At 43.6% G+C, this 20,671-nt stretch overlaps 1 protein-coding gene and 2 pseudogenes across 1 annotated transcript; 2 read left to right on the top strand and 1 right to left on the bottom strand.

Annotated features, from left to right (window-relative positions):
• Positions 1–924: 924 nt before the first annotated feature.
• Positions 925–3,407, top strand: LOC140222228 (uncharacterized; annotated as a pseudogene).
• An 832-nt stretch (positions 3,408–4,239) lies between these two features.
• LOC117850739 (wall-associated receptor kinase-like 20) lies at positions 4,240–19,283 on the bottom strand. The gene is made up of 3 exons (XM_034732599.2): positions 18,381–19,283; positions 18,236–18,298; positions 4,240–5,585 (listed from the first exon to the last, which is right to left on the bottom strand). Exons 1-3 carry the CDS (start codon positions 19,204–19,206, stop codon positions 4,510–4,512), a joined length of 1,965 nt encoding a protein of 654 aa, XP_034588490.1. The 5' UTR covers positions 19,207–19,283; the 3' UTR covers positions 4,240–4,509.
• Positions 7,165–10,668, top strand: LOC140222384 (uncharacterized; annotated as a pseudogene).
• Positions 19,284–20,671: the final 1,388 nt, after the last annotated feature.

The raw sequence follows: 20,671 nt of genomic DNA, 5'->3' as shown, positions 1-20,671 counted from the left end.
TGCGGAGTAAGATATGATTTTAATTATGAATCCATATTTTTTTACGCGCTTGCTCTATACTCTTAAGTACAAAATAAGAACCTGTAGAAATTTTTATGAGATGTCAAGCATGAAGTGCTTCTAAATAGTTAATATCAAGCAAGTAAAGTAATCTAAATCTACAATATATAATGAGAACATTTTAATATTTACAACAAATAAATAAGGATGATTTTTTGAGTAAAGAAACCACCCAGGCGGGCTTATATTACTATTCCGGCGCCCGGTGGACTTCCAAACAGTAAAGATGCGGGCCCTGGAAATTTTTGCTAGACGAAAGTACCGTTATGCCCCCACCCACCATGCCTCCCACAAAGCAAACAATGAGGAGGTTTTGGTCAAATTAAACTACCATATATAATAAAGCCTCAGTCTCCTAGCCAAACCCACCCCAATTCCATGTACAAATCCCCATCAAACCCTACCGCTCCGCCATCCCCGCCGCCACTTCGCCATCCCGCCACCCACCGCATTAGCTGCACAATCACCACCCAAACATTCCCCTTCATTTGCGACTGAATCCTCTCTGGCTATGTCACCATGGAAGAGGGGGAAACAACTAGTGAAGAAGCGACGAACGAGAAACCAGCCTGCAAGTGAAGTGTCTCTCCTGCTTCCTGTATTTTGGGTCATGCCTGTATGCCTAGATTAGGTCCCTCTTATTTTTATTTGTTGGTCGTGTTTACAATTGGAGGGATCGTCCTGCCCATGTTTCTTTAGATCTGTGTTTCTGCAGGCAACTTTAGCAGAGGGCAGCTGTAGAGATTAAGGCCTTTCTATGTGAATGATGATAAGTACTCTTTTTTGTTTTCTATCAATGCAGATGCTCCGCTTACTGACTATGAGCTTAGCTGGATGAGACAATGTCTGCTCAACAATGCGTACATGCAACAACTAGGACTACCTATAGTAAGTAACCTATTCGCGAACATAGGCATTTCCCTAGAAAAACAGAAGCAAAAGAACCAAGAAGACTCTAGTTCTGAGTATAATGGACATGATGAGGCTAACAGTGATGGCCATTTAAGTGATGCTATCCTAGAGCCTGAGACAAATGCCTTGCAAGAGTTGGAGTCTACACTTGGTAGTTTAGCAGACAAGGTGCTGGTTATTCCATAGTGTCAGTTCTTAATAATTGTTTTGCTTGCGCATTGCATTTAATATTCTCTATCTCCTATTTGATTTGTTATTTGTAGAACAAGACTGAAAAAAGGGTTAACAAGAGAGGTGTTCGGAAGGCGCAACCTCCCATGCAACTTGATAGAGTCACAAGGTCCATGAAGAAGTGTCCAACACGTGTTAATGATGTGATTAATCAAGCTAAAACTTCCATTCAGGCTACACATGAAGGTTGACACTCACATTCCTGTAACAAATTGCACTAAATTCTGGAAGCAACATTCCATTTGTATTACTAATTCTATCATGCACTGCAGCTGTTGAAGGCCAGCAGAATGAAAGAGATGAGCACATAGCTTATGCAGGCTAGCAAAATGGTGGCAAGAATGAAGGAGATGGCCACATACACACTGAGCTGACACACTGAAAATGTCGCCAGCATGAATGAGGTCAATGAGAATGAACACACACAGGGTGGCATCGGCTCTACATGTGTGTTTTTGTAATCCTTGCACAATGTATCTTTCCATACCAAATAGAACACACTAGTGTACTGAAAGATATCCTTTACAGATGACCCATTTGATGAGGAGGATTGGATGAGGGGACCTAATATTGGAAGAAAACTTGAACAGATGACTTGCTCTTGAGGAAAGGCAAACTACCTTTGGTTATTGAACCAGGGAAGAAAAGGCCTAACTCAATGATGATTGCTGCAAAGTTTGCAACTAAGTGCAAAATTGTAGTCAGGAACCATGTTCCCATATTTCCACATTGGAAGGAATACAAGAAAAAATATATTTCCACATTGGAAGGAATACAAGAAAAAACATACTGCTGCTATCATCAAGGAATACATAAATAGAGTTTGTGTAAGTGTTCAAACTTGATGTGTAAGTGTTCAAACTTGCCTCTTTCACTATTTATTTTCAACCATTACATTGTGTATTCCATAACCAGTACCAATGTTGTTAACTGCTACCAGTCAAAGTTTCAAACAGATATAAATTCACCCCCAGTGAAGAAGGCATGTGTGGCTATGATGAAGAAAGCTGTTCGCCAGCAGCGCTATAAGCTCAAGAAGAAGTATTTTGATGCTTGTCCACTACATCTGGTGCCCAAAACAACTCCTGTGACCTCGATGAGTAATGATGAATGGGATAAACTTGTCACTTAGTGGAAAAATGAGGAAAAAATGGTAAGTTCATGCCACTTATCAAAATCTGATGTTGATCTCATATGTGCCTAACATTATAACTCTGTTGGTGTAGGTGACTTGTGAGAAAAACAAAGCCAATAGAAGCAAAGTGCAGTTTCACCAGACAACTGGTTCTCGTAGCTATGAAATGCACATTGTAAATTTGGTGAGTAGAAATCACTAGCACTTGGATTAGTACATACTGCTTGATTATCTACAGCAGTTGCATCCCATGTCACTTAGTTTCGTTAATGCTTGTACTCCGTGTTCAATGCGCAGAAGCAAAATGTAGTTTCAAATTGTCCTTGTTTTCAATTCATTTTCAGGCAAACAAGTACCAAAATGGACCACCAAATGCACTTGATATCTTTAAAGAGTGCCACTGCAGCAAAAAGAAAGGTTTCACTCTTGCTGTTCAATCAATTATTGTAAGTAAAGTCAAAATCTATGCTGCTCAATCACTGAATATATGTCATGATTGTTAATCTATCTGTCCCATCCACTGCTAGGTTCAAATGGAGAATAAGATAAATGCTCCTGTAGATGATGGTGAGCAACCAAAGGATGTGACTGATGTTGTCTATGAGGTTCCTATTTAGAAGACTAAGAAGAACAGATTTCTGGTAAATGTGGGGATGAAACACGTACCTGCTGATGACAATGCTAAAAGTCAGCATGAGCTAGAAGCAGAACTGCTGCTGGAGAAGCAGACCTCAAGTGATCTCAGGGAGCTTGTGAAGACTTAGCAACTGCAAATGGATGAGATGATGAAGAAGTTCCAAGAATCAGAAACAGCAAGGGCTAGGCAACAAGAGGAGTTGAAGAGAAAGCAAGCTGAGACAGATGCACTTATTAAGGGTCTGATGTCCATGATTTCAGGAAGTCTACCAACAAGGTAAGGTTGTGTTGGGGTTACTAGCACACATGTTGTTGGATGTATCTTTTGATCGTCGATGCATTTTGGCAAGTGGTCTTTTGCTATTGATGGACTTCGAAGGTTTCTGGAGTGGTGTGAACTTATGCAATGTTGTTATGTGAATGCCACATTGCATGTTCTGTGAACTGTGGGTGGAAGCATGATCTGTGTAATGCGGCTGCTATATGTTCTTTGAACCGATGCCATGTGTTGCGGCAAACTTTATATGTAACTTACATGTGATGATCTGTGGATATGTGGTGTCAATGGACCTCTCTCTCTATATATAACTGATCTATGATATTTGTGATGATCTGAACATGGGAAGTGATGCCATATTACCATATATTTGTTACGATATGTGATGTGAATTTGGTCAATTTAAATTTAAATTTTAAAGTTTATCAATTCAAATTTAAATCTGAATGTGTGTCAATTTCAATTTAAATTATCATGGGCCAATTCTTCTCTGCATGTGGGCTAGCCCAGTAGTATGAGCCTAACTAAATCCTAAAAAACTACAGAACACATGGACCTAGCGGGAAAAAAATCTAAGAACAAATGGGCCTTTTGAATAATGGGCCACAGAAACCCTAGTGATGTAGTCGTGGCAAGTGTTAACGTCGTGGCAAGTTTTAACGTGGCAAGGTAGCAGCCATGTCAAATCCAACATCAACTAATGACATGGCAAGTCCTGATGTGTAATAACTTCATGACGTTTATGTTCATCACTATAGCCTTTAGCTATTGTTGCTGACTAGTGATTCCATGACGAAAAAACATGCCAATATGGCTCCAATCGGTCTAGCAAATGTATGGCGCGAGATACATGACGGATTTTCCGATCGTCATCATAAGTTAACCGTGACGCGTTTTTGACTGTCTGTGACCAAAGTAATCCGTCATGTAAAGCCTTAGTTCTTGTAGTGATATGTTGTACACAGACACACCACAATACATCCCGTCATGCTCATATGAAATATAAACTTAATCAGAAAAGTCTCAAATCATTTAATCAATCACTCATCATAAATAAATCAAGACCCATCTCACTTTGGTCTCTCATTTCCACGTGAAGTTATAGAGTTTCGTTGGCGTGTGTACTGTACTCTTGTGCATGTTCCGTTGTACATTGTTACACACTGTCTATTCAGCTTTGATTAGGGTGTACTAAGCGGGGCGCTTACCTATCTTGAAGATCGCTGGTAATTAGTAAAGTCACCCATCGAGCAGCAGATTATGTGCTGTGCTGCTGCTCTATGGGATGGCCGCCAGCCTCGATGTTGATGATGTACTCGATCTCCTCTGCAACCTCCTTCATGGACGGCCTGTTCTGCCGGCGCTCCTCGAGGCATCCTAGCGCTAGAAACCCGAGCGCCTTCATGGTATCGAGCTCGAGCTGCGTCGCGCCCTCCTTCATCGCTGGGTCCACGACATCCATGAGTCGCTCGTCATCCGCCGCCCGCTGCGCGTGCACTGCGAGGTTGACATCGTCAGCGCCACGGCCAAAGTCAATGGCGCGCTTCGACGTGAGCAGCTCGAGCAGCACGACACCGAAGCTGTACACGTCGCTCTTGTCCGTCAGCTGGTAGTTGCGGTAGTACTCGGGGTCCAGGTACCCTAGCGTCCCCTGTGCACACGTGGAAACGTGGCTCAGCCCTTGCTCTGCCAGCCGGGACAGCCCGAAGTCGGAGACCTTGCCGTCGAGCCGGTCATCGAGGAGGATGTTGCTCGACTTGATGTCGCGGTGGTAGATCGGTGGCATGGCCGCGAAGTGCAGGTACGCTATGCCCTCCGCCGTCTGTTGTGCGATGGCCAGGCGCTGGCGCCAGGGGAGCGGCGGCCGGCTCTTGCCGCCGTAAAGGTGGTCAGCGAGCGTGCCGTTGGGAATGAACTCGTACACCATGAGCGGCTGCTCCAGGTCGACGCAGCAACCAAGCAGACGCACGAGGCTGCGGTGGTTAACTTGCAACAGCACGCGCACCTCGTTCAGGACCTGGTCCGTGGACTTGGTGTTGCCAAGCTTGGCGCATTTGACGGCAACGACAGTGCCGTCGCCGAGCAGGCCCTTGTAAACCTCGCCGTAGCCGCCAGCACCGAGGAGGTTGTCGCGGGAAAAGTTGCCCGTGGCGCGCTTCAGTTCGCGCCCAGAAAAGTTCTTGGCGGTGCGCCCGCTCGTGTTGTTGGCGTTCAGGATCTCCTCGCGCTCCTTGGCCAACCTCTCGCGAGCGAGCCGGATTCGGCACTGCCGCCGGTAGGCCAACAGCCCCGCGGCGGCAAGCAGCACCGCGCCGCCAAGGCCACAGACAAGTCCTGCATTGCATGACAAATCATCAGTTTTGCTCAGTTGATGGACTTCGCCGACCATGAAATCACTATTAGAAAAATGAACATTCGTCCCGAGGCTTAGTACTGGTTGGTACTGGTTGCATTTTGATCACATTTGTACCGGACCTAACGGTTACTTCCCTAGGAGGGTCCGGTGAGGCCCTTTAGTTCTGGTTGGTGGCAACAACAGGTATTAAAGGGTTCACATTTGTACAAGTTGGTACTCCCAACCGGTACAAATGCGCCACCCACACATTAGTACCGGTTGGGAGCATCAACCAGTACTAATGTATTGCACATTAGTACCGGTTGCTACCCTGACCCGGTACTAATGTTTGAACCCCTTTAGTACCGGTTGGAGCCCCAACCGGTACTATTGTGGACCCTTTAGTACCCGTTGGTGTCCCTAACTGGTACTAAAGTTCCTCTTATAAATCCCCTCCTTCCTCTTGCCCGAGCTATTTCCTCCAACTCGAGCTTCACCCTATCCATGGCGAAATAGGGGGAGGTGACGCTGGATTTGTGACCATTTCTTGGGGATTTTACTTATTCAAATGTTCTAAAGGTTAGAAACTTCATCCTCCCTTGATACATGGTTAGTATACAAAGTTTTATAGTTTAGAGCAACAGTAATTTGTGATTCTTAGAATAAGGTACAATAGAGAAATTTTTCATTTATATGAATGTGTTATTTAGAACTCAAATTTATTTTTTTAAATATATGCACCATTTTGTATAGGAAAGTGTAAGAAATCATGTTAACTTAGAAAAAAATTCTTGAAGTAGCCAGAGTTTATATGAAATAATAGTAATTCTTAGAAATGTATAAAAATAAGTAAAAATTACATCATGTTAATTTAGCAATTACATTATCAAATTGTATAAAATAATGTTCATTTCTCACTAATTCAAGAATTTTTCTATATTCTCTATCTAATTCAACATTTTTACTACAATTTTCAACTAATTCATATACTGCAGAAATAGAAACCACAGCTCGAGCTTCACCCTATCCATGGGCGAAATAGGGGAAGGTGCTGCCGGATTTGTGACCATTTCTTGGGGATTTCACTCATTTAAGTATTCTAAAGGTTAGAAACTTCATCCACCATTGATACATGGTTAGTATATGGTTTATGCTTTAGAGCTAGAGCAATCAATGATTCTTAGAATAAGGTACAATGGGGAAATTTTTCATTTATATGAACATGTTATTTAGAGCTCATATTTGTTTTTTTAAATATATGCACCATTTTGTATAGGAAATTTTGGAAAATTGTAGGAAATCATGTTAACTTAGGAAAAAATTCTTGAAGTAGCTAGAATTTATATAAAATCATGTTAATTCTTAGAAATGTATAAAAATAAGTGAAAATTATATCATGTTAATTTAGAAATTATGTTATCAAATTGTAGGAAATAATGTTGATTTCTTGCTAATTCAAGAATGTTTCTATATTCTCTAGCGAATTCAACATTTTTACTATAATTTATAGCTAATTCATATACAATTTAATGATATTTTTTTCATGTTTTTTATGTTTGGTTCGGTAATATTTTGTAGATGGATCGGCAATGGATATACAACGCAGACAAACGTTCCATGGAGTATGTTAATGGCTTGCGTGGTTTTCTAGATCAGGCAGGATCCAACAAACCGCCGTCCAATTTCATTTGTTGTCCATGCAGAAATTGCAAAAATGAGAAGGATTACTCATCCAGAAACATTATTCACACCCACATATACAGTTCTGGATTCATGCCTAACTATTTTGTTTGGGCCAAGCACGGGGAAAGAGGAGTTATGATGGATGGTGATGATGAAGAAGAAGATGACAACATTCCTGACTAGATTCAAGGAAGTGCCTTTCTAGATGCTCCAATGGGCAAGGTTGAACAAGAGATGGGCGAGGCAGAAGGTCCTATCGATGATCTAGGTTAGGTGTTGCGAGATTCATAGGAAGATTGCGAGAATGTGAAGGACTCAAAACAGTTCGAGCGTATGTTAGATGATCATAAGAAATTGTTGTACCCAGATTGCAAATAGGGGCACAAAAAGTTGGGTAACACACTGGAAATGCTACAATGGAAGTCAAAAAATGGAGTTTCTGACAAGGGTTTTGATGAGTTAATGAAAATCATAAATAACATGCTTCTTGAGGGGAACGAAATGCCATCCTCAACGTACGAAGCAAAAAATTTTGTTTGCCCTCCGGGTTTAAAGGTACAAAAGATACATGCATATCCTAATGACTGTATCCTCTTCACGGTGAGGAATACGAGGAATTAGAGGCTTGTCCACTGTGCAAAGTGCTGTGTTATAAGATCAGGCAAGATGACCACAGTGATGCTCAGGGGCAGGCCATCATGAAGAAAGTTCCTGTGAAGGTAATTTTGTATTTCCCTGTAGTACCACGGTTGAAGCATGTGTTCAGAAATAAGGCACATGCAAAGTTGATGCGTTGGCACAAAGAAGAACGTAAGCAAGATGAAATTATTAGACACCCCGCTGATGGGTCCTAGTGGAGAATAGTTGACAGAGAATTTCCCGAGTTTGAAAAGGATGCAAGGAACATATGGTTTGGTTTAAGTATAGATAGATTCAATCCATTCGGTGAGTTTAGTAGTGGTCATGGTACTTGACCTGTGACCTTATATATGTTCAACCTTCCGCCCTGGTTGTGCATGAAGCGGAAGTTCATTATGATGCCGATAATTATCCAAGACCCAAAACAACCTGGCAACGACATTGATGTTTACCTAAGACCATTGGTTGATGAATTTATACTATTATGGAAGGAAAAAGGTGTACGTGTGTGAGGTGAGGACAAAAAGGAGACTTTTAATCTACGAGCATTGTTATTCGTAACCATCAATGATTGGCCAATGCTTGGTAATCTGTTCGGACAGTCAAACAAGGAATTCCAAGCTTGTACGTACTGTTTAGATGATACTTGCAGCATGTATTTGAAACATTGTAGGAAGGTCATGTATACGGTCCATCGTCGATTTCTTCCTAGTAAACACCCCTTAAGAAAGAAAGGCAAGCATTTTGAAGGGGAGGAAGAAAAATGTACTAAGCCCATTCACCGTAATGGTAAACGTGTATTTTCTATGATAAAGGATGTGAGGGTAGTCTTTGGCAAGGGCCCTGGTAGCCAACCTGTTCTGAAGAACGCGAACGGACATGCACCCATGTGGAAGAAGATGTCTATATTTTGGGAGGTACCTTATTGGGAAGTCCTTTAGGTCCGTAATGCAATTGATGTGATGCACCTGATGAAAAATGTTTGTGTGAACGTGCTTAGCTTCCTAGGTACATATGGAAATGCAAAGGATACAATTGAAGCACGTCAGGACCTGAAATGTATGAAACAACGAGATGGCCTACAACCGAAAAAGAGAGATGATGGGCATTACTTACATCCTGCTAGTTACACACTCAGCAAGGAAGAGAAAGAAAGCATGTTTGAGTGCTTGAATAGTATTAAGGTCTTATCGGGCTACTCCTCGAATATATAGGCATTAATAAATTTTAAACAGAAGAAATACATAAATCTAAAGGCCCATGATTGCCATGTCCTAATGACACAATTGTTGTCTATTGCACTAAGGGGTATTCTACCAGAGAATGTGAGAATAACAATCATGAAGCTATGTGCATTCCTCAACATGATTTCTCAGAAGGAAATCCATCCAAACAATCTACTAAAGCTGCAGAATGACGTGGTGCAATACCTTGTCAGCTTTGAGATGGTCTTTCGACCTTCCTTCTTTAATATCATGACCTACCTTCTAGTCCACCTTGTTGAAGAGATTTTTGTCCTCGATCATGTATTTCTACACAATATGTCCCCTTTCGAGAGGTTTATGACAATTCTGAACAAGTATGTTCGTAACCGTGCCCGTCCGGAAAAAATATCGCAAAGGGATATGGAACAGGGGAGGTCATTGAGTTTTGTGTTGACTTTATTGATGATCTGAGTTCGATTAGAGTCCATATATCATGACATAAGGGGAGGCTGAAGGGAAAGGGCACACTAGGGAGGAAAGGTTAGATGGACATCAATGAGGATACATTTCGTAAAGAACGCTTCACGGTCCTGCAACAATCATCCCTGGTCGCTCCATATATGGAGCAGCACAGGGCCATTGTACGGTCCTCAAACTAAGGGAAGACTGAGGCCTGGATTACTCATCATCACATTGACACTTTTGCCTCTTGGTTGCGGTGACGACTGATAGGTGATGACACAATTGGAGAACAACTAGCATGGTTGGCTAGGAGTCCATCTATCTAAGTATCGATATTCCAAGAATATGAGATAAATGGGTACACATTTTACACTAAAGCCCAAGATCAAAAGAGCACAAACCAAAATAGTGGTGTCCGTATAGATGTAATAGACAACAATGGAAAAAAATATAGATACTATGGTGTCATTGAGGAGATATAGGAACTCGACTATGGACCTTTGAAAATCCCTCTGTTTCAGTGCCAATGGGTGAAACTTACTGGAGGAGACGTAACGACAGACAACTATGGGATGACACTGGTAGACCTAAACAATATTGGATACAGAGACAAGCAATTCTTCCTAGCCAATGACGTAACTCAAGTTTTCTACGTGAATGACATGTCAAGTGAACCAATAAGGAAGGGTGCTAATTAGTTAGATGACAAGCCAAAACGCCACATAGTTCTTCAAGGGAAAAGAAAAGTCATTGGAATTGAGGATAAGACTGACATTTTAGAAGATTATGATCAGTTCAATGATCTTCCTCCATTTTCAGTCGAGGTTGACCCAAGCATCCTGTTAGCCAAAGAGGACGTTCCATACATACGCCGCGATCACAACCAAGGGATGTTCGTCAAGAGGAGGGTTATTAATGTTTCATTAGATGATGTTGCGTAATTTATTTGAACCATTATGTTGTGTTTTTGGTTATCAACAAAGGAATTAATGTAATTACCATATCTTCCAAGGAGGGCAATGAAAGATCACAAACCTTTGACGCAAGGAAGAAAAATGGTCATTCTCCTACCATGCGTACTCAGCTTATCACATGGTAGTGTATTTGAAACATGTTTAGGGCACAACACATTATGTTTATCCTACCATGTAAAAGAAAGCATTTCCGAACATCACATAAATTCTAAAAAATGTAAACCATTGGACCAAAAATGAAAGAGCTTACAACATCATAGCGTCAATCAATTATCTGAATTGCACATGGAACGTGAAAACTCTTTCTACAATGTTTAATAACATAAACCATATTACCTCCTCATCCATTCTAAACAAATGGCAGAAAATGCATTCATCTTCGAATAAGTTGATTGGAGTTAGCAGTGTCTTCAATGCAGTAGTACCTCCAATTCGAATAAGTTGATTGAACAATACTCTTTTGCAAAAATCTCACCCTATTAAACAAGAACTGATTTTTGCATGGTTAAAATTTTAAATATTTCAATTTTTTGTACCACCACTGAATATCAAACAATAAATTTACGTGCAATTAAACAAGTACATGATTAAGTCATGGTAAACATGTTAATAACACTACGAGCACTATTCTTCTAAATTTTTGCATGGTCAATATCTAGTTTTTTGAATTTTAAAGTTAACATAAGTATTATGACCATTATAACCTATTACTAAGTTAAAATTAATAACTTTACCATGTTTGATATTTGACCGCATCTGACATTTTTCCAATTTTTATGAATGTTATATGATTTACTACACATGTCGACATAAGCCCCACTCAGCGTCGAAACAGTGTCGCTTCCACGGAAGCTAGCTGGAGGATCTTCTACCATACTTGAGGACAACCAACGCCACCCCATGGACGACATCACTAGGAGAGCCCCTTATAAGCTTGTTACTTCCATGAAAAACAACCTCATCGTGGTGGCTTGTGGTGTGGCTGAGCAACCGATGCAAGGCCAAACACTTCATGGCGTGGAGATTCCAGCTCATAGTTACGCCGAAGTTGGGGTGGACCGAGTGGTTGATGGTTGGGATGACCTGGAACTGGAGATCCCTGGAGGTGTCAGGGAAAAGAATCTAGGAGAAGCCATCCATGGTTGGATTCTATGGCCCAAGCGCTACATAAGGATTACGTAGTCGAATCCCCCAACCTTGGGATCATCTCCTCAAGGCTCAAGGGCAATATCACCTACACCATCTGCCAGGGCACCCTCTCCACTACCAGACAGGGATCCTAGCATGAGTCCACTACCAGACAAGGATCCAAGCATGAGTCCACCTCCACCTCCTATGAGCATGGCTACACGGAGAAAGACGCCTTCAGTTCCGCCTACTGCGGCCACGACAAAGCAGGAAAAGTAGAAGGACAAGCAACCAGCGCCCAAGAAGCCATGTGATATAATAGATAAGGAACTCCGCGCAATAGTGGATGCTGAGAAAAAAGCTTTCTTCGCATGTTATGTGGAGCGAAGGAAACAACAAGAGGATCCACCAGTTGATAAGGGTAAAATTCGGGCTTTCATCAGAAGCGTGGAGGCGGAGCGAAGGAAACAGCCAGAGAAACTACCTCTTTCTGATTACGATAGACAAATAACAATGGCTTCTAAGAAGAGGAAGAAAAGTGGGTCAACTATTCCTCAACTCGGAGCCCAATCCAACCAATTGGTTGCCCCGCTCTAGGTGCTTCCTGAATTTGATAAGAACCTGCTGCAATTCGCTAAAGATTCAAATCTGACCGCAGCTCAACTTCGAGGAGAGGATAACATCCTAAAGCACCTGAGGCTGCTAATGGAAATATGAGTATGGGAAACCGCTTGTGTGGCTGCAATTGGTGAACCGTCTCCCAATGAAGATGTACAAGTTGCACCAATGGTACATAGATGCTTTAGCCGAGGGTTTTGCCATGCTCGAAGTTGGGATTGGTGATCAACATTTTATCCATGGAGAAGACATCATAAATGTGGTGCTGAAGGAATTGTATTTCCTGTTCAATTAAGACACACTTGACAAGTCACTCATCAGTTACTTGGTTCTGTAAGTCTTAAATATCATCTAACTTCAAAATGCCGGCTCTATTCATTGTGCGATGTCTTGACGTGGGTGAATTCAAGGATGAACTAAATTGGAAGACTGATTTCCCCGTATGTGTTGAATTTTCACATCTCGTGTCACTTCCTTTAACACAAAAAATATTTCATAACCTTTTTTTTCCATATATGTAGTGTTGGAGGCAGGAGCTAGGTAACCATTTATGCGGATACTACGTATGTGAGTTCATCCACAGCTTTATAGGTCCGCAGCGTATGACTGACCACGATTTAACCATACATATGCAAAATTCTTAACAATAAATTAGTTCTAATTGTGCAAACCCATTGATATACTATATATAATAACCTTTGCTAATGACACAGATGATGTATAGGAAGGAAAGAGTCCTTGACACGGACTGCATTAGGGCAGTTCAAGAACAACTCCATGGATTTCTTTTGGATAAGATCATAAATCCAACGGGGGAGTTTTATAATGATGGATCAAATCTACATTACCGTCAGGACTCGGATTCAGAATAATAGATATGAAATGTTGAACTTGAAAGTTGAGGCAATGTAATATTATTCATATATATATATATATATATGCACAATATGCCTATATATATGTAATAGTATCTCAAATGTAATATTAAAAATAAATAGAACTTTATATATATTAGCATATTAGAACTAGTATATGTAAAGGAAATAAATACGAATATAGAATAAAGAAACAGAAAAGAAAATGAGAAAATAAAAGAAAAAATTAGTACCGGTTGGTCTCCCCAACCGGTACTAATTCGGCCGGCGCCGCGCGTGACGTGGCAGACCCTTTAGTACTGGTTATTTTAACTGGTACTAAAGGTCCTCTTTTAATATCGAATTACCAGTACCAGTTGCACAATCGGTACTAAAGGGGTTCCTAACCGAGAGTAAACATGTTTTCCCTAGTAGTGACTAGTAGTTGAAAATGTGTGTTTCGAAGCTGTCATCTCTGGCTGGAAAAAAATAAAAAACAAAACCTCAGCTATCTCTTGAGAAGTTTGTGTCTTCAAATATATTTATATACCCTATATATATACGTAGAATAGTTTATCCAACGCAGTAGAATAGTTTCAAACAATAATGTAGTCGACTTACTATTGATACGTTCATTCTACGTTGTAATTTACTATAAATCGATTGTACCACACACATCGTTACCACATCAGTTTTCTTACACCCGTCAGTCAGAGTACTAAATTCATTTGCACTTAGATACTCATGGATGCATATTTATGTCGCGTTTGCGTGTTTCAGATAAATTGAAAGATGTCATATCATAGACTCAGTTGTATCTGTAAGACGTCAAGATTGAAATGAAATAACCAATCCCATATGCAAGGGCAAGACGGACTCTTTGGCGGCAAAGGATGCGTGAGAGGCGGCTGGGAGCTCCTTTCTTTTTTCCATGGTAAGCTGAAATCCAAGGCCGGCGATGGGAGGTGGGCCGTGCCGCCGAGGAATCCAAAGTCGGCGGTGCGGTGGAGTTGCGTGAGGAAGATGAAGGGAGGGGGTGGACGCGATTTTCTATTTCCCGGAACCGGTACCATGATCTACATAACCAGTTGCCTGGGTGGACAATTTTCTTGCGACATGGATCTCAGGTATCAAATTAAACTAAGAAAAAGTGTGGCAAATTTTTTTTGTCCCAAGTCAGCAGAGAGCTCGTGCCTATCTTTTTTATAATTTTTTTATCTACACCTGTCTAATTTGCTCCTACAAGGAGTTGAACCCAGATTTGCTGGGTACTACTCAGGTGCTCTAACCATTAGGTTAGAGACCCTTCCACAAGTGTGACAAAAAATTAATCAAGATACCATTCAGCTAGGCAAGGGACCATCTATGGACAAACTTAAGAATGTCAACCAAACTTGGTTTAGGGGTGTTTGGTTCCCTTTGCTTATTTTTAGCACGTGTCACATCGAATGTTTAGATACTAATTAAGAGTATTAAACGTAGACTATTTACAAAACTAATTACACAGATGGAGGCTAAACAGCGAGACAAATCTATTAAGCCTAATTAATCCATCATTAGCAAATGTTTACTGTAGCAACACATTGTCAAATCATGGACTAATTAGGCTTAATAGATTCGTCTCACCGTTTAGCCTCCACTTATATAATAGGTTTTGTAAATAGATTACGTTTAATACTCCTAATTAATATCTAAACATTTGATGTGACGGGTGCTAAAAATAAGCAAGAATAACCAAACCAGGCCTTAGTCGCTCTGGGAAAAACAAACTCGGTTTAGTCTTGTGCAATTAAATGTTTTGTCCCAAATCCCAAGGAACAATAGAAATTTTGCTAGGTATTAGGGCACCCGCAACAACACGAATAGAGTATATATAGTTTGCCCTCGATAGCAATATCAACATATGATATAGTAAAGACTGTAGATAACCTATTCAATGGATTAGCTATAGCATAATTTCCAAAATTAACTGCCGAGCTCATCTGTGTCATCGTGCCTCCACCCAGCCTCCACCTGGCCTGCCTAGCCCGCCCGTCGATTGGCAGCCTAACGCGCGATGGTAGTCAAGGACACCGTCCTACCCACTCCACCTCACTTCCACACCGCGCTGGCACCAGTAGAGAACTGACCTTCCATCTAGGTACTTTTGTCCTTGTTGACTTAGGACCCAGGTTCAAAGTGCCTTTAGTCCCGGGTAAAAAATGAGGCACCGAAGACCACCGACGGGAGGGACTTTAGTCCAGTTGTAAAGATCAACTGGGACTAAAGCCCCCCTTTTACTTCCGGTTGTAACGGCTAAAAAATCTAGCACCAACGCCCCCTCCTTTGTCCCGGTTTGAAATTCCAACTAGGATAGTCCTGGTTGGTAATTCCAACTGGGAGAAAAGCTCACCCGTTTTGTCCTGACTAGATTTTTCCAATCAGAACAAAAGGGAGGCTTTCCACGCAGCCCCCGTCTCTCTCTACCTTCCTTATCTTCTTCCAGGCAGCGCCTCTCCTCCTGTTCACCTTATCTTCTTCCTCTCCTCATCCTCTCCACCAGCGCCTCCCCTCCTTCCTCTCTGCGCCACCATCACCCCCTCCCCTCCCGCTGCCCTACCTCCTCCCCCTCTGCTGCACCTCCTCTTCCCCATCTGCTAGCCCCTCACTGGCAGTGAGGAGCGGCAGCGGGATGAGGGCAGGGTAGTGGCGCGTAGGGCGAGTTGGCGCGGTGGGAGGATGGTTGAGCGGCAGCGGGTGCGGGCGGGCAGAAACAGAGTCAAGGTGAGCGGCCGACTGAGTTGAGGTGGGCGGAGGTAGACAAAGGCAGGCAGAGGCAACAAGCGGAGCCGGGACGGAGGTGGGCGAGGGCGAGCGGCGGCAGGCGGCTGGTGGGCACGGGCGGGCGAGTGGTGGACAGCGCGGGCGGCGGCGATAGAGGCGGGCGGCGGCAATGAGCGAAGGCGGATGGGCGAGGGTGAGCGGCGGGCGGTCGACACGTGTCGGGGGTACATCCCCAGTAGCCTCAAGGTAGGAAGAAGACAGATTCCTACTAGGATTCCTCTGTAATCCTACTAGGACTCGTACCTTATAATCCTACTAGGACTCCTCCTTGTAACCGACTAGTAATCCCGCCCCCTGAGTATATAGAGAAGGGTAGGGATCCCTAGATTGGTAGACGAAACCTCATAGAACCACAATAGAGGACCAAGTCCTCAACACCAAACAACACCCAAGCGAAGGGTGCAATATACAACACCCCAAATAGAATATAGGATATTACGCTACTCTGGCAGCCTGAACCTGTATGAATCCATGTCTTTTATCCTCTCTTTTACCTTCGAGTTTCAGGTCCGATGATCTCCCACCAACCAATCTATTACCTCGGGATATCCCTCGGTAGGTTGCCGGGTAAAAATACCAATAGCACGGGCGGGCGGCCGGCATAGGTGGCCTTTTTTTTATTTTTTTGGAAACTTTTTGGTCCCGGTTGGTAACACCAATGGGGACTAAAGGGGGTCTAAAGGATACCCTTTTGTCTCGAATAATTAGTTCTAGTTGGATTTTCAAGATATATAGCTCTATTCAACTGCAACTAGAGGTTCGTTTTCCACCAGCATGACTACCTCTTCATGCTCGTGCTTTCCGTTGGTTGCGCCCTCACACCGCTAATTCATTAAGCTAACCAGTGCTGCCACCCTCCACCGTGCGGACCCCTGGCCATGGCCAACTCCGAGCCCATGCCTCACCTCGGCCATCTCCGGCTCCATACCAGTCGCGGTGGGCCCGCGCCCTCGCTTGCCAAACTATGATCCTCTGTGCTGATACCTTGGCTGGTGGGTTCTACTCATGCGCCTGCCGGTCGGCCCTACTTCGATGGCGCCGGCTTGGTGGCCACGCCCTGCACGCCGGTTCTCGGCAACGCGCTCCTCTCTACCCGACCAACGGTAGTGGCGGCTCGGCTCTGCTCGGCAGCCAGCGTGCGTGCTCGGCTTTACCCCGTATGCTTGAGGTGGTGTCGAGCATCCTGGTCGGCGGCGTGCTCCGCCTGCCCCACCTATCCATCTGCTTAGGCGCTCGGCATCGGAAACCGGGTGGGTTGGGCCCGTGAGCGTTGAAAGAAGTGTTAGCGAACGTCGCTGGATGTAGCACTTCTCTCTCCTTCATGGTCCGCTAGCGCAAGCTGCTATCGGCCCTTTGCGGGTGGCATTAGGAGGTGTTTGGATACACCTCCTAGTATTCGTCACATCTGGGATACTATTTAGGAGTATTAAACATAGATTATTTACAAAACTCATTGCACAGATGGAGTCTAAGTCGCGAGACGAATCTATTGAGCCTAATAGATTAATTAGGCTCAATAGATTCGTCTCGCGAATTAGTATAGGGGTTCTGCAATTACAGTTTTATAATTAAGCTCATATTTAGTCCTTCTAATTAACATCCGAACATCCGATGTGACACTTTTAAAATTTAGCACCTCGATTTTAGCACCTCGTATCCAAACACCCCTAAGTGATCTGGATTAGCTAGACTCATATCAATTACATTAGGTGGTCTCTTGCCTGCAATATTAGTCAGCACTGCGGAGTACGGAGAAAGGGTCAAAGCATCTACCTTCCTGTAAGCTCCCAAAGTTGACCACTGTCCACTGGGGAGAGGTGGGGTCCAGATTGAGGTTGACGTGTAACTACTTTCCCTTCAAGCCTTCTTAATACAGAGTACTTGTCGTCTGAACTCTGAACTTGATTAGTCAAAAGAAAAGCTTGACCATAAAAAGCTTTCTTTATTCAATGCGTTTTACGAGGGCTTTTGCACTATGTTTGACTCAAATGGTATTCTGGATTGTTATCGAATTAGCAGCTATCTGTACTGTTCGTCGACATGAAATGCCAATGTCAAGCTAGGAGTTCAGAATGGTTCATTATCGATTACCTCTGCCCTCTCCACAGAGGAACGACAAGGACTGACGCACCTATCTAAAGTACTCGTCGTCACAAGTCATCATCGCGTAAGAAAAAACAATTGAAGAGACAGCTAACAATTCGTGTCAAGCAATAATAGAAGAGACTCCTAACAACTGAGTAGGAGATCAAGAAGCAGTTACCTGCAATGAGAGTTGCGTAGTTGGATCCCCCGCAGTCCCAGGTGCTCTGGCAATTCGAGGGATCTGCATCAAATCGAACAACCTTTTAGATTAAGACGGAGACAGAGTACCTCAGCTGCAAATAGCAGAGCAGAAACAAACATACTCTGCTGGCACGCGCCGGCGAGGGGGTTCCACGTGAATCCGGATACGCAGTAGCAGCGCCTGACCGTGCCGGCGCCGGAGGGCGCGAGCGGGTCGTCGGCGCAGGTGGCGTTGGTGCCATTCTCGCAGTCGGCCTGCGTGCGGCAGAGTGGCTCCCTGGGCGTCGACCACTGCAGCTCCAGCCCGAGCCGGCGTCCCCACGTCACCGGCGGCTGCACCGGGTCGAGCCCCACGAAGCTCCGGTACGCGCTGCAGAACTGCGGCGACACCCGGATGCTGTACGACGTCGAAGAGCCTCCGGCCACGAACGTGCAGCAGAGCGGCAGCGGCGCGCAGGCCGACGCCGTGGAGCCCGTGGCGTTGGCGTAGACGTGGCAGAGCGAGTTGGAGGAGCAGTTGAGCGGCGACAGCAAGAGCGCCTGCGTGCAATTGAGCAGCATGATGGTGTTCGAAGAGCTCACGTTGAACGGCAGCGACGCGTTCAGCTGCACTCCTCGCGCGACCGGAGCGCCCTCGGAGATGCAGCTGCCCTGCGACACGAACGGCGCCGGCGAGACCACCAGGCGCTGCGCCACAGGGGAGATGGAGGTGATCGGGTACGAAGTACCGTTGAGCGCGTCGAAGAAGAGCGTCGACGAGTTAGCTGCGCACCGGACCTTGTACGCCGGATCACCGCAGCCGTCCGCGGTGCTGAGCGGGTACGGCACGGCCGTCGAGCCGCACGGCGGGCACACACCTGCATGGCTGACCGGCAGTAGCAGCGTGAGGATTGCGATGCCTAACTCGGAGAGAAGGGGAAGACGACTCAAGCACGGTGTGCTCGCCATTGCTGAATGCTTAGCCTGTGTCTCTTGGTGCGTGTCGTTTCGATGGTAGTTGTGCGAACGTTTTAAGGTGGTTTGACCTGTTTTATTCGCCCGGCCGTCGCCTTCGACTTATCCATCCATCCAGGGCCGTACCGGAGATTTTGAGGCCCGGAGCAAACCAAGAAATGGAGCCCTATATAGTGACCACTGAAATACAAATAATCGAGATATATTTAGATTCCAGTATATGAGTAACAAGTACATGTTTTTTTCATACAAATAACAGCAATATGAAATTAGGTACTCATGTTATAGGATTAAAGGGCGAATAGTACGTACCAATATCTTCTTAACGTCTAGTAAAAAGCATCATTCGTCTGGTGTTGTTTGAAATGAAATCTTCAATTATATCTTCATATTTAATCTTCTCGAAAACATCAATTTCAAGTGCAATTGTTGCCAGCCCATTGAGTCTTTCTTGTGTCATTGTACTACACATGTAGGACTTTAATAACTTTAATTTTGAAAAGCTCCGCTTCGCAGATGCAACTGTTACACGAATATTCAACAAAATTCTGTATGCAATAAGGGCATTTGGGAAACAGCCCATCCGTTTCACAAACTTCAGAATATCAAGAGGGCCCATATCTTCCTGAGGAATGAAATCTTGGAGGAACTTTAACTCCACAAGTAATTCTTTGCCATCAATATCAGAATGTTCACGACTCTTAAGTGCTTCCTCAAGACGAGCACAAGAAGATAACAAACTCTTATCATCTAAGGAGCACAATTTACGTGAAGTGAACAAAAAACCAAAAGTCTTTTCATACCCCTGCTCAAACCTCCTAGTTAGTGAAGCAATTGCTTGATCAACAACAGGCAAAAAATACTTGAGCCTAAATGATTCCTCTTCAGACTATGAAGCGATAAATGCATCATCAGGTGTCTCATCAAATTTCCTTTTCCTTTTGATTTTACGCTTGGTACGAAATGCTGGCTCAATATCCATCCCGTGTGCTATTTCTTTTGCAGATTCAATGCTTTTGCAAAACTAGTTTCTCTATACTTACTGAAGAAGGAAATCAGCCCTTGCACTCTATTGCAATATCAATAAGCATATCCTTTGCATGTAAGTGTTTGTTGACCAAATTAATAGCAGATAATACTTTGTACCAAATAATTATTGCCATAAAAAATTCAAAGTCACCAAGCTCATTAGTTGCCAAGGATTTAGCTTCACTGCTTATTGTTGTGCATTATCCGTATCTGATACTTGGAGTAAAGCTTCTCTTATTTCCTGCATTTGGAACCTTATAGCCTTAACACTATCAACACGACTCTCCCAACGAGTGGTTGACAGTGGCTTGAGAGTCAATCCTGATATGTTATCTTTCAAAATTTGCCATCTCTTTGTGGACTTAGCAAATATTGTATAGATACGCTGTATGATTCTAAAAAAATCTTTAGCCTTACCACAACTCTTTGA

The sequence above is a fragment of the Setaria viridis genome, chromosome 3 (assembly GCF_005286985.2).
Source record: "Setaria viridis chromosome 3, Setaria_viridis_v4.0, whole genome shotgun sequence".
In the NCBI taxonomy this organism is placed as follows: Eukaryota; Viridiplantae; Streptophyta; class Magnoliopsida; order Poales; family Poaceae; genus Setaria; species Setaria viridis.
The sequence above is the reverse complement of the archived record's forward strand: the minus strand, read 5'-3'. Positions and strand labels throughout refer to the sequence as shown.